Here is a 13,589-nt window from a genome sequence, read left to right as displayed (position 1 = left end):
ATCCACAGCCAGACCCACCGTTTGACGTTTCCGTGCGCCTGTGGGCTGTGCGCGAGAGTGAGACGGAGCTAATTGGGCTGTCAGTGACGGTGGTGTCATCTGGTGCGTAAACCTATGCCCAAGGTTGATAGAGATGAGAGAGAAATGATTTTCGGAGAAAACCCCAATCTAGGGCATTGCTTTACCATTTTATGAGTACATAAAAACGGGAAATTTCTCCCTAAGCTATAGAATTAAGTAATGTGCGCCTAATGTAATAGGAACTAAAGGTATAACCACACGAATCCCGCTTGCTGTGCCGTGAAAACAGGCATTACATCGCACATGCACATCTCAGTTGTCATCCGTTTGTTGTTGTTTTGAGTTTTTGCTGTGCATTTGACAATCGTTGCACAAGGGATCTCCCACATACATACGATGGCACCTGTGGCCAGTGAGTAATCGACCAAAGGTGAGAAGGAAAGAAAAGTAAATAGATACGCTCAACCAGCGCTTGTGTTGGTTTTTTTCTTTCGTCCATTCATTCTGGAGCTTGCAATTTTGCTCTCCACAGCAACCTCGATGTGACGCATTTAGCTTGACCAGTTTCGTCGAACGCCCCGCAAACCTAACCGTCACCCATCCACCGCCACAACGACTACACGCCACTCCGGGTAAGCAATGTCCGTGAAGCAGTCGCATTCGGTGGAGATGGGACCGATCGAACCGCACCAGCGGCTTCAGAAGCTCATCGCCGACAGTCAGCGGGTTTCGATCGATCCGACCATGCCCATCAATCGGTACTATCGGTCCGGGAATCAGATCGTCGAAACGGCGGACCGTTCGCTGCGCGAAGGTAATCTGGAGAAAGCGTTCACCTTCTATCTGCGGTTCGTGACAATCTTTGTCGAGCTGATACTGGACCATCCGGGGTACAAATCGGTCCCGCCGACGGACAAGCAGCAGACGAAGGAAAAGATCAAAAAGATATTGCCGCGGGCGGAAGAGATACGCAAGAAGCTGCTGGACAAGTATACGACCGAGTACAAGCTGTACATAAAGCAGCTGAAGCTCCAGGCCGAACAGGAAGAGAAGGAGGATGAAGCACGGAAGCTGGCTGCGGCGGCTGCTGCAGCAGCTGCGGCAGCAACGGCAGCCGCATCCAAGGCGGCGGAACAGCAACCGACCACCTCCGGGATGGGACCGTACGCACCGAGTGCCCCGAGCCACGTTGCATTCATCTCGGACAGCGATGCCAAGCTGATCGATCAGGTGCTGTACCCGAGCGAATTCCTTACGGACCGTAGTCAGGCCACAGGATTGCCCGGGACGGGACTGCTGCTTGCCGGAGAGGACAAGCGGTTCGACCGTTCGCTAAAGCCAGTATTGCCCGCCGCACCGGTCGCGATGACCGGCTTCCGGTCGATTATCGTACCGACCGATACGATGGCCAAGTTCCTCGAACTGGCCGCCGCCAACACTGCTGCTAATCTGGAAACGTGCGCTATACTGGCGGGCAGCTTGGTGCAGACCAGATTCACCATTACTCATGTGATATTTCCAAAGCAAAGCGGCACATCGGACAGCTGCAACACGATGAACGAGGAGGAGATTGCGGTCATACAGGATCGGCACAATCTCATCACGCTCGGGTGGATACATGTAAGGAAAGGAAAAAGATTGGAAGCGGGTTGGTTGGTTGGTTCGGGTTTATTGATGTTATTTTCCCACCTTTCCAGACACACCCGTCCCAGACGGCATTTCTCTCATCCGTCGATTTGCACACACACTGCTCTTATCAGCTAATGCTGGAGGAAGCAATCGCGATCGTCTGCTCACCTAAGTATCGAGAGTAAGTTGCAGCTATGTGTAGGTGGTTTACCTCTTCGCCAGTCTAAAGGAAAGCGTGGTTTTTTCTTCTCCACAGAACTGGATTTTTTAATCTCACACCGTACGGGATGGATTCCATATCTCAATGTCGACAAACGGGATTTCATCCGCATCCGACCGGTCAAGCTTTATTTACTGTGCGTACAGAAGGATCAAACCGTTTTGGATTTGCTCTGGTCGATCGATAGCGCCAGAATTAATGCTTTCGTTCTGTTTTCTTTTAAGGAAGCGCAACACATCATACTGAGCGATGCAGTGGGAGCAAGAGTGATTGACCTGCGATAAATAAGTGTACTTATGCTTACGTACATGCAGAAATCAAGCAAAGCACAGTTATGCACAACGGAAGGACGTGAGCGGATTGCCGCCCAATACATACAAATTACCTGCTACGTGTGTGTGTGTGTTTGTGTGCATGTGTGTAATGCTTATAAACGTATAATTGTTGATAATTGTCGCGCCTGTTACCCGTTTTCCTTCCCCACACCCATCCCATTACCTGCACAAACTACACAGACACTCTCTCATCTACGGAAACACTCTCTCATCAACACAATGCCGTTTCGCACCACGCTTCGAACAACCAAATTATGATGTTTGCTGTCTGCGACATGAACGCGTGATAAATAATGAATGTTGTAATGGAAAGCACTTTAGGCGGGTGAAATATGAATCAAAATTTGCTTCGTGTTTTGAACAATGAAGGAGAGCTGCTTTTGTGTCTGTTTGGACGACCGGGCGAACAACGTCGAGCATGTTTTTGTGAGTCATTTTCTACGCGCTAAGGCTACACGGGGTGAACAGCATAGCATAGCATAGCATAGCAGCAGCGGCGGAAACATCACCAACCGAATCCGAAGGATCACCACCCTCCCAGCAAGTGAGCAAAGAGCGTATGTCCGCAGTATTTGTCCAAAATGATAAGACCGAAAAGTAAAAGCGCGCGCGCTTGAAGTATAGGTAATTCACGTTAAAAAATATATATAAATACGTGTAAACATGATAGGCTTTTCCTCGCCCGCTTGCTTCGCCGGTCTAGCACGAAAGAAAAAAAATCAGTCAGTAAAAAGTGTAAACGGCTAGCGTGATGCACACGCGCCTTTATCAGTTATGACCCTTTGATAGCGCCTCATCCGTGAGTTGATGACGCTGCTGCGGCTGTAGCCTGGGTGACACACCATCCAATCACCATGTTTTCTCAGGTCTTGTGGAAACACGAGACGTTCCATTGGACTTTGCCGAGCTTCGACGCTCATAAAAATGATTACATGTAATGTGATAATTTCCCAGGAAAGCTATTTCATCCTGGCAAGTTAACAAAAGCAAATCCTTGCACCCAAAAAAGGATTCCAGCCATTTGACAGTTGACAGCGGACGCACGCTCTCCAGTTGACAGTTGTCGGAGCTGGAGAAGGGCAGAAATAAAAACAATTGTGCAAAACGGGCAAAACAATAGAGAAGCGACTAATTCCGATCAAGTCAGCACGCGGGGGTTTGGTGAAGTTTGCCAGACGTAGAGTACGTCTTGCCTTGTCTGACCGGCTCCTCTTACCGTACGGCTCATCCCCGCAATAAAGCAAACAAACAGATGAAACTAATGAAGGGGTTTTAATCAGTTCGCACACTGTTGTTCGGCATTGACACAAGGCGGTTTTGCTGGCAGTTCAATTCTAGCAAGCGATTAGCACGGCCACCGGAACGTTGGACGTGTTGTCCAGTACGAATCGAAAAACACTCTACATACGCACACACGCTAATAACGGTTAGAGGGTCGAAGGGAGAGAGAACGGGAAAAACGGGAGAAATTCCGGAAGGAAGTAGGTGTTCTGTGCGTGTTTTTGGCGATTGTTTTCCGCTCCACAACGACAGCGACATTTTCTCTGCGAGTCTCCCTCCGTGCAAGTGTGTATATTTTTTGTGGTGTATTAAATCATTATTGCCATCCGTGCATCGGAAACCGCGTGTCACTGTGTGTGCGGTTGTTTGTGGTTCCCGTACCGTGTGCTACGGGCCGCGCGGACAGCCTGTTAACAACGATCAAAGAAAAACAACACAACAAAACGTCGACAAAACGCTTCCAGCGCCGCGGTAACCCACCCACCCGTCCACCACCCAACGTCACTGCCACCCATACAGAAGGGTAGGGTTCAGCCGTCATCGTCGTCAGAATCGTCGTCGAGGTCGTACTGATTACGGGACTTTTCTGGGTGCTCTCTGGTAATAGCAGCACCGTGCCCGAGATCCACCAGACGAGTTACAGCAATCTTTTACGTGACCACGGGTGTGCGGTGTGTGCGTGTACACGGCTCGACGAACAGCACGACCGGGAAAACCTGAGAGAATATTCACCATGAAGCTGGAATCGCGACCAATCACGGAGGTAAATGGCTGGGGGTGGGTGTGGGATTTTTGGAAATGTAACATTCTGTTGTTACATGTGTTCGTGTATTGATCCTGCCCGAAAAAAGAAAAGCGAACGAAAACATCCGCTTTGACCTTCCGAGACGGCGTGTATGTCAACTGTCTGGCAAGGTGTAGAAGCGTCGTTGAGGATACGCTAGTGAGGACGATTATTGCTGATGGGATTCACCCGAAATGGAGACACCTCCAGTGTGATAGCCAATGAATCACAGAGCGTTCCACAGACAAGATCTCTCCGTAATCACACAGCATCGGTACTCCGTAATGGGACAGTTTTGACAGTCGCCAATCGGGAACAGACGATGATCGATTGGAAGGATTGAAGATGCAGTCGGGCGGATACCGTGCCCCGGGGTCCCCGGCACCAGAGCATCGCCCTTTACTTGTACAGGGGTTTTAGGTCTGCTGATGAATGTTGTTGTTTTTTCGCCTTCGCCGTTTGCCGTACTATCTCCGGTGGTGCGGTTACTTTAAGGTCAGATATGACGTTAGTGACGGTTGTTATTCACTCGTTTTAAGGGTGCAAGCAGCCAGCACGCGGGGTGGTTTTTTGCTTGTTTGCTGATCATTTTCCTTTTGCAGCGATTCTGGAACTCGGAAACGCGAAAAATGATTTTCTAGCTAAATTTCTTAATTCCGGAAAGATAGACCGAGTATGTCACTAGACGGAACGGGAAGTGAAAAAGTCCCAGTTTCTAACAAGCCGGAAAGCCGATCAAATCTCATCCAGTGCTGTCTATCTAGCTTCGTGTAAAATCAAGCCAAAGAATACAGAAATGCCCGACCTAGATCTATCTCAGCTTCCTTGCCAGAGAAGCACCTGTACGATTTAATTTAATCTCAACTGATAGCCAGCCAGCTATTTGACCTTTACCCTTTTGGAATGGGGTTGTTTTGCCCTATCTTCACCATGAAACATGGTTTTCCAAGCTTCCAAGTTTTCCGAGGCAGAAAAAGCTGAAAAGAACTGATTACCTAACGCATTTCTGCTGCTGTCAGCAAAGACCGTCTTATCGTCCAGAGAAGCTGTGCTGATATCAGTTTTATCGCCACCCATCAACCACGCTACCAAACCGCTAGAGATAGGTCAGGTCACCTTGCAGGCGTGCGTGTGTACACGGTACACTCTTCCGGTTGCTGATTCGAACCACGGTTTGATGAGTTGTTTAGTTTTGTGTCACCATAAAAAAAACTCGAACTCACGCTTTCTGCTTCATTCTCTGCAGGTATGGCGAGGCTACACTGGATGGAGAACCGGCTAATCAGCCGGCAGATCCCCAAGTTGATTCACTCAACTAGCTTACGCAACTGTGACTGTGGTACCGCACAATTTGCACACACTTAGTGGCAGTAGTCCCAAAGATAGACCAAATGCGCGTGGCGGCCAGCGAGTATCCAGCGATGGTGACGGGACGACGACGGGTTCACGCACTGCGACCGTGATGTGGTGTTGGCGCAGGCGTAAAAGAGGACGTTCGGTTGCATTTGCCGAACGTCCGATTCGCAAGTTGTTTCTCAGGTCGGGTGAATCTTGAAGGAAAAACACTCTCACCCAGAAAAAAGGGAAAATAACAAGACAGGATCGCACAAGTGCGCGCGCGTTAGCGCTTGTGTTTGTTAGGAGCGTGCTGTCCCGTCCCATCACTTTTTTTTGCTGCTTGCTTACAGTTTTTGCTAAGCAGTGGTAAAAACACTTGCGCTTTAGCGAACATGCTCGGTAGTTTTCCACCAGCAGCTCTCACAGTATGCGCTTGTTTCCCGCCCAGTATAAATCGCGCGCACACCGAAGTATCGAGTCGCTCTCGGTCCGTTTTCGATCAGCTCCACACCCTTTGCCCCTTTTACACATCTCGTGCGCAAGTGAGAGTGAGGAAGAACGTTAGCGCTTTTCCGAAGTACAAGAAAAGCGATCAACAAGTTCGTTTGGTTTGCTAAACCTTGTCTGCTAATATCGTGGGAGTTATTTAAGATAGTGTAATAACTCGAATTTCTTCCTATTTTGGGTCTGTGTGTGGTCCGTAAGTCAGAGTTCGGGAAGTGCTGGGAATATAGTAGCCAAGAATCCGGGAATAACCGTTGCCCCCCAAAGCGTCGATTTTTGTCCCCTACGGGTTTTAAACATTTGCGTATCCCGTTTCCCGTATTTTCCACCGTCTGTGTTTTCTGTGTGTCTGTGTGTCCTGTGTCTAACCTCCAACCAACATCATGACTAATCCGGCAGCAGCCAAAGAAAAGTCGACCGAGGAAAAGGATGTCAAAGTGTGTAACACACCTGAGTGGTTTTGGTGGTGCTGATGGGATATGACCCTCGGCAACCTTTACTTACATAACCTAACCTTACTGTGTCCATTGCGTAATGCAGTGGCATCGAAAATAAAACAATAATTTATTGTTTGTGTTCGTTTTTCTCCTAATATCGCCCCATCTGCTCTGCGTATGAACGCGGCCGGTCCGGAGCGTAGTACTGTTGGCCGAGGGCGGAAGAACGAACAGAAATATAAATTCACACCTATCAACTAACAGCAAGTGTCTAATGAAATGGTTGCCTTCATGAGTTTTCTCTTCCCTCTTTTTCACCTTCCCCGTTTCGTTACAGAATCCGATGCATATAAAGCGTGCGTCCACGGAGAAGCTGCGAGAAATCTTTGGCAAATATGCAACCCAACAAATCAACGGCGAACCGTACATGACCAGCGAAGACTTCGTGAAGAATTTCCTTGGACAATCGTACAATGAGGTGACTGGGTTGTATCGTCGTGTCAAAACCGCCCCCCTTTCCCATATACACTTTGCGCTATCAATCTTCAATCAAATCGCTTTCTCGGTCGCGATCAGTATCAAGGGCATCCATGCAATCATCATCGCTGGGCGAGAAAGAAGATCATCCTTCCAAAGAACCCTGTTCGCCAATAGCTATCTCTCCTTTCTCTCTCTCTCGCTCTCCTTGTAGGAATCGATAAAACTGATCGCCGGCATTGCCGACACCAGCAAGGATGGGTTGATCTCGTTCGCCGAATTTCAAGCGTTCGAGGGTCTGCTCTGCACACCGGACGCCCTGTACAAAACCGCGTTCCAGCTGTTCGACCGTAACGGTAACGGCTCGGTCACGTACAGTGAGTTTGTCGATGTTTTCAAAAAGACAGATCTGCACGCTAAAATCCCGTTCAAACTGGACGGCCCTTTCATACAGCTTTACTTCGGCAAGGACCGGCAGCGTGTGATCAATTACGTCGAGTTTAGCCAATTTTTGCACGACTTCCATGAGGAGTGTGCGATGGAGGCGTTCCGCTTGAAGGACACCTCCGGTTCCGGGTTTATCTCGGCCCTCGACTTTCAGGACATTATGGTGAACGTGAAGAAGCACCTGCTGACGAACGAGGTGCGCGATAATTTGATTGCGGTAAGTACGGTCGTCTGCCACTATTTCCACAATGACGCATAGGCGAATTGAACCTTATTCTCATCGTTGTTTTTATTTTCAGGTTACCGAAGGTCACCGGGTGAGCTTTCCCTACTTTATGGCATTTAACTCGCTGCTCAACAATATGGAACTGATCAAGCGCATTTACCTGAACGCGACCAGTGGCAACCGGGCGGAACCTATCACCAAGGACGAACTGTTGCATTCCGCGCAAACGATGAGCCAGATAACGCCGCTAGAGATTGACATACTGTATCAGCTGACGGGCGTGATTCATCAAAGTGGGTACGTGCCGTCCCGGAAATCGAAACCTCCCTAAAAAAAACTACCCCGCCTTGGTTGTAATGTTGAATGCGTCCACTTCCCTCACACGCCCATTCCCGTGTCACCTTTCTCATAAAATGTCCAGATTGTTCAAGTTCCGGTTTGGTTTTATTTTTCGTTTCCTCACATAAAGATTTTCATCAACATCACATGCTCCTCCTGTGAACGTCTCTTCTAATACGTTGTTGTGCTTATCAGTGTCAACTGTGTGGTTTTGGTTTTTGGTTACTTATTTCGTCCCCTGCTTCCTGTTTAATATTTCCATGTAGCGACAATGGCGGCATATTATTTAATCACTGTAATAACTGTAAAAACCACTCGGCAGTGAAATCGTAGAGGAACGATTGAAGAGAATAAGATTATGAATTAATTCAGTTTTACCTCCTATCCGTTAGCGAAAGTTTGGTTCTTTGAAGAAGAAGAAAACGTCAACTCTTGTTAAATCCTTCAAGAAGACTTGACTGGTTCTGTGATTTCCAACATTAAATTTGTGTAAACCAACCTTTCGAACTAGAGGTTAAAATATTTAACAGTTCTATTTCGCTAAAAATACCCTCTTTCTACCCACGTTTTCTTTTAACCTTCCGTTCTTTCCTGTTTGTCCATCGCTCTTTCTCTCTTAATATTTATTTCTATGTATCTCTTCTCATGATACGTCGTTCACCCCATCGTCGTCCCATGATCGTCGTCGTCGTCGTCGTCCTCGTCAACGTGCCCGTGTTCGTCGTCTACGTTTTCTGCATTATGCTATCCTAGCTTCATCACAGTTTCATTGTTGCACATATGTTTGAATCGCTCAATGTTGTTAGACAGTTCTTTTCACCAACAAAAATCAAAATGTTCTGTGTTGCCTGGCGCCTGTTATGTATGTAATGATGTTGCCGAAAAGCGCGGATGCCTTGCAAGCGTTGATCCTTTGATTTGAGACTTTGAGAGGCGTTAAGTAATGCAGGCACTCACACTTGTACTCACCGTTCGGTCATTTGGTAACACTGTTAAAGAGATAGCAAAGGTATATAACATCATTTATACACATCATCTTTACTACTATTACTACTACCACTATTACCACTACTACTACTACTACTACTCTCTGCTCTGTGAATTTGTGATTGTGATTTTATGTTCACCTTCTGTTACGTTAATTGCGTTCTTTGTGTGTTTATCACTTTCGTTTGTTTACATGTTTTCTTGTAATTCTTTCGCCTTTCGTCATTTAAACAGATTGATATTACACATACATTTTCACATTCCAGTTGTGTTAAAAAAATCACACCTTACCAACTTTCTGACACACTGATTGAAGATCGAACAAATGCCAAAACAAAACAAACAAAAAAAAACGACAAGACGTGACGACCAATGTGAACGTTACATTGAATTGGATGTAGTGAGATTATATAGTAAATTCCTCCTGTACATTTATTTAAATGAGTGCGTGTGTTTGTTTTGCCAAACGGTGAATGATCATACATATCTCTATTGTCTCTCGTTTCTCTCTCTCTCTCTCTCTCTCTCTCTCTCTCTCTCTCCGTCTCTCCGGTCTCTTTGATCTATGATCGTGCACAACCTGCCGCGAAACTAACTCAATCATTACAAACCATAAACGCTTAATCTACGTCCTTCACACACTCACACACAACCACCACCACCACCACCACCACCACCACCACAACTACTACTATGACTGTCAACTAATCCGTCAACCGTCTCTAAATCAACTACTAACCCGATATACTAACGACAACCACATGCAACTGTGTTTGTGTAGTACATCCATTTGGTGGCGGCAAAGCAAAACGATAGACAAAAATAGGCAAGTGCAAAATACCCTCCCGAAACCTTTTACCCGAAAACAAACATTTAAAAAAAATTACAAACTATGCATTTGGAACAAACCTGTTTGTCTCTTTCGCATTTACTGTAATAGCAAATTTTTTTTTTATAAAAAAGCACAAAATCACGTGTTGTGCCTTCAAGTGAAATGCCTTTCTGTATTGTTTTAGTACACTATTTACAATTACAAACAAAAAAATCCGTAAAAATGAGAGGAAATTAATTAACAAAAACAATGGAATTATGATTTTGATTTGATTTCTGGCTTTTTTGTATCGTGCTGCGAGAGGTTTTGGATGGATTTAGTTTGTGTGCTTGTGTTCTTGTTCTGCAGTTGTGTGTTTGTTTTAGTTTTGCTTTGTATCATATTTTTTACAGCTTATTTAATCACGTTTTTTTCATTCACTGGGCATCAAAAATAGTTCATTCTATTTTTCAATTATTTGTGTTTTTTTTTAGTTCGTTAACTTAATTTGTGGCGTTTACTGAAAGGTTTTGTGTATAGGATAAATGAAATATAAATCTTTCAAATGTGTGCATCAAAACGTCCCGAGCAAAACGCCACGAATTAAATGAAAAGTCCTTCGGGATTCCTCACAAACATCTCATTATTATGACATTTCATTTTGGCTTATTATAGTAGATGCGCTTTTACTAACTATCATATAAATGTGAATTTCTTGTTTAGAACCTAGACACAAAATTGACTAGAAATGGTTTTGTTACCGTAGAGTCTGCAGCATGTCTGCCGATCGAAAACCGCCGGTACAGAATAATCCGTCGAAATGTGCTAATGTTTCGCTTTTTTCTACTTCCCTCTATCGCACCTGCTCCAAATGACAGACGAATCGTGTATAATGATCTTAGCAACATTGCGCCGGAACACTACATTAAAAACATAACGCATCGGTTGGCAGAAATCAAAGCGGTCGAATCGCCCGCCGATCGGTCTTTCCTGATCCAGATGCTCGAGAGCACGTATCGGTTTACGCTTGGTTCGGTTGCGGGAGGTAAGACCATTCCATAGCTCATGGCCCATCTTCGATCGATATAATAAGTGTGCCTTTCTTCTTCCTTTTTTCAGCTGTCGGTGCAACGGCTGTCTATCCAATTGATCTGGTAAAGACACGCATGCAAAACCAGCGTACTGGTTCGTTTATCGGGGAGGTCGCCTACCGGAACTCGTGGGACTGCTGCAAAAAGGTAGCTATAAAATGGCGACGATGAGCTCCTGAAACTTATCCCGATTGCACGCTCGTTTATAGGTTATCCGTCACGAGGGCTTCCTGGGACTGTATCGTGGTTTGGTACCGCAGTTGATGGGTGTCGCACCGGAGAAAGCCATCAAGCTGACGGTGAACGATTTCGTGCGCGATAAGCTAACGGACAAGCAGGGTAACATTCCGCGCTGGGGCGAGGTGCTTGCTGGTGCATGTGTAAGTAATAATGCTTCCGTTACCGGCAAGTGTGCTTCACCTTACATCTCTTCCTGTTCACAACACTACAGGCCGGCGGATCGCAAGTAATTTTCACCAACCCGCTGGAAATAGTAAAAATTCGGCTACAGGTGGCGGGTGAGATTGCGGGCGGTGCCAAGGTGCGGGCGCTCAGCGTAGTGCGCGAGCTCGGTCTGTTCGGGCTGTACAAGGGTGCCCGTGCCTGTCTGCTCCGTGACGTACCGTTCTCGGCCATCTACTTCCCAATGTACGCACATACGAAGGCAGCGTTTGCGGATGACGAAGGCTACAACCATCCGTTGACACTGTTGGCGGCGGGTGCGATTGCCGGTATACCGGCGGCATCGTTGGTGACGCCGGCGGACGTAATCAAGACACGGTTACAGGTGGTAGCCCGAACCGGCCAAACCACTTACAGTGGGGTGATGGATGCGGCAAGAAAGATTATGGCCGAGGAGGGTCCGCGTGCCTTTTGGAAGGGAACAGTCGGTAGGTGTTTCGAGGGATGCACTTGTACCAAATGTGGAATGATGGATTAATTGCTGCTTTCTTTATCACCGTAGCTCGAGTGTTCCGATCTTCGCCACAGTTTGGTGTAACGCTTGTGACGTACGAGCTGCTGCAGCGCATGCTTTACGTAGACTTCGGTGGATCGCGCCCGGCCGGTTCCGATGTGGCGAAGGCAAAGGTTGATCTGACCCGGGTCAATCCGGACCACATCGGTGGCTATCAGGCGGCCCTACCGATGCTGAACGGTATCGAGACAAAGTTTGGGCTGAGTTTGCCTCGTTTTGGCAGCCCGTTGGTCAAGCGTCAGGCGTCATGATAAGGCCATCGTGCCATCGTGGATGGCCGGAACCGGACTGTCAAGGATTGGTGGTGTGCCGTTACTCTAGTTACGATATCGAACTTTCTCGAAGGAAGAGGTATACGCAAGCTGAAAGTCACACAGACATACCTATACACAGTAACACAGTGTCCGCGAACAACAAATATATCTTGTACGATTATTACCACTGCTACTATTACTACTACTACAACCACCAGCACCACAACTACTATTGCTGCTGCTACAGAATACTATTGCTAACGCACTGCTGTGACTATTGCAACCAGTTTGTTAGTGTTAACGATGCAAACGAATTTATCTCACCTCAAAAAGCATGTGCGCTCACCTTAATCTCACCATGGAAGCAATTCTGGGATTGAATCGTAGCTAGTATGTCCACGGAGACGCGTGTTAGTGCCAGCCAGCAGCAACCTGCCAGCCCTGAAAGGAAGGACGGAGGGCTGTTTGTTAAATTGTTTTCCACTACTTTTCGGTTTATCATGGTTCAAGAAGTTTGCCTTTATTTTCTAAAGAACGGAATCTTTTATTTCGTTCTGTTTTACAGTACAGTTTGCCAGGGGCAGAGCATTTGGTCGGTTGGGAGGAGTAGTAATAAAAAGTCAATTTTTCTCCGCATTTCACCTTATTTCGGGCACATTCTGGTTTATCATTTGCATTTCTAGACACATTTAAGCGAATACCCACACACGCCGACACCCACAGGGATGTATGGTGGTGTAGGTGTACACCAAGAAACGGAACAGGGCAAGGTAGGGCAAGGAGGGGAGGGAGATGAAAGTGGGGACAAAAACACACAAAAGCAACACAGCAACACAACAGCAACAACAAAACTACAAACGGGAAATGAAACAGAATCACCTCATCGCTAAATAGTCCGATAAGTAGACAAATAAAATGATTATAACTAATAAGAGAAAAGCTTTCATCATTGAGTATTTCGTCATTTTCTTTGACACTGCAGCTTTGGGTAGTTTACTTAATTTACGAAATCTTCTTGTCTTATTCGCCAAAGAAATTGTTGCAATCTATCAGAGAAAATTCCGATACGGGAAGTCAACCGCTGGTCATACCTTCGCCATGCGGTAATTCCTGGAGAAAGATAACCATGTCTAAGTATGCGACACAACGAGCTCGTTCGGAATTCCGGCTTGGCTTACTAGGATTGCAAGAATGACAATGACCCACATCACATGTCAGGTGAAGGTGGATGGAAAACTCTCAAGGTCCTTCGCTATCACCAAGGGCATGAGCTCTCATTTGTCAATTTTTGTAGTACTGTAGCACTCTTGTGGGGCAGTCGGGTGGCCGAAGCGATAACGGCGCCGGTCTTCACACGGCAGGACCGGGGTTGAAAGTTCCCGGTTGTTCCCATCCAGAAGACCGCCTCCTTGTACGCAGAGCTGACAACTTT

At 46.7% G+C, this 13,589-nt stretch overlaps 2 protein-coding genes across 10 annotated transcripts; both read left to right on the top strand.

The window, feature by feature from the left end:
- Positions 1–328: 328 nt before the first annotated feature.
- Positions 329–2,872, top strand: LOC118517659 (STAM-binding protein-like A). 4 transcript variants are annotated; one of them, XM_036064024.1, is made up of 5 exons: positions 329–451; positions 554–1,641; positions 1,719–1,831; positions 1,907–2,006; positions 2,095–2,872. In XM_036064024.1, exons 2-5 carry the CDS (start codon positions 661–663, stop codon positions 2,152–2,154), a joined length of 1,254 nt encoding a protein of 417 aa, XP_035919917.1. In that variant the 5' UTR covers positions 329–451; positions 554–660; the 3' UTR covers positions 2,155–2,872. The 4 variants fall into 4 exon arrangements, with proteins under 4 accessions (XP_035919917.1, XP_035919943.1, XP_035919937.1 ...); XM_036064050.1 differs by having other exon boundaries at positions 340–468; XM_036064044.1 differs by having other exon boundaries at positions 352–433; positions 532–1,641.
- Positions 2,873–3,261: 389 nt separating this feature from the next.
- On the top strand, positions 3,262–13,103 carry LOC118517622 (calcium-binding mitochondrial carrier protein Aralar1). Of its 6 annotated transcripts, none has more exons than XM_036063944.1 (10): positions 3,262–4,249; positions 6,887–7,027; positions 7,241–7,690; positions 7,773–7,996; positions 9,807–9,851; positions 10,715–10,881; positions 10,956–11,074; positions 11,137–11,307; positions 11,379–11,817; positions 11,892–13,103. In XM_036063944.1, the coding sequence occupies exons 1-10, from the start codon at positions 4,220–4,222 to the stop codon at positions 12,152–12,154; spliced, it is 2,049 nt and encodes a 682-aa protein (XP_035919837.1). In that variant the 5' UTR covers positions 3,262–4,219; the 3' UTR covers positions 12,155–13,103. The 6 variants fall into 6 exon arrangements, with proteins under 6 accessions (XP_035919837.1, XP_035919854.1, XP_035919821.1 ...); XM_036063928.1 differs by lacking the exon at positions 3,262–4,249 and adding an exon at positions 5,433–5,516; XM_036063936.1 differs by lacking the exon at positions 3,262–4,249 and adding an exon at positions 6,318–6,549.
- Positions 13,104–13,589: the final 486 nt, after the last annotated feature.

This window comes from Anopheles stephensi, chromosome X (assembly GCF_013141755.1).
Source record: "Anopheles stephensi strain Indian chromosome X, UCI_ANSTEP_V1.0, whole genome shotgun sequence".
Classification (NCBI taxonomy): Eukaryota; Metazoa; Arthropoda; class Insecta; order Diptera; family Culicidae; genus Anopheles; species Anopheles stephensi.
Note: the sequence above shows the minus strand (reverse complement) of the source record. Positions and strands in the feature narration are given on the sequence as shown.

Excerpts from the sequence above, each read along its gene's own strand:
- LOC118517659 (XM_036064024.1), top strand. The coding sequence starts at position 661 with ATGTCCGTGAAGCAGTCGCATTCGGTGGAGATGGGACCGATCGAACCG. Across the intron at positions 1,832-1,906 it reads TGCTCACCTAAGTATCGAGA|AACTGGATTTTTTAATCTCA; the intron begins GTAAGTTGCAGC and ends TCTTCTCCACAG. Across the intron at positions 2,007-2,094 it reads CCGGTCAAGCTTTATTTACT|GAAGCGCAACACATCATACT; the intron begins GTGCGTACAGAA and ends TTTTCTTTTAAG.
- LOC118517622 (XM_036063928.1), top strand. The coding sequence starts at position 5,448 with ATGAGTTGTTTAGTTTTGTGTCACCATAAAAAAAACTCGAACTCACGC. Across the intron at positions 7,691-7,772 it reads TGCGCGATAATTTGATTGCG|GTTACCGAAGGTCACCGGGT; the intron begins GTAAGTACGGTC and ends TTTTATTTTCAG. Across the intron at positions 11,075-11,136 it reads CGTGGGACTGCTGCAAAAAG|GTTATCCGTCACGAGGGCTT; the intron begins GTAGCTATAAAA and ends GCTCGTTTATAG.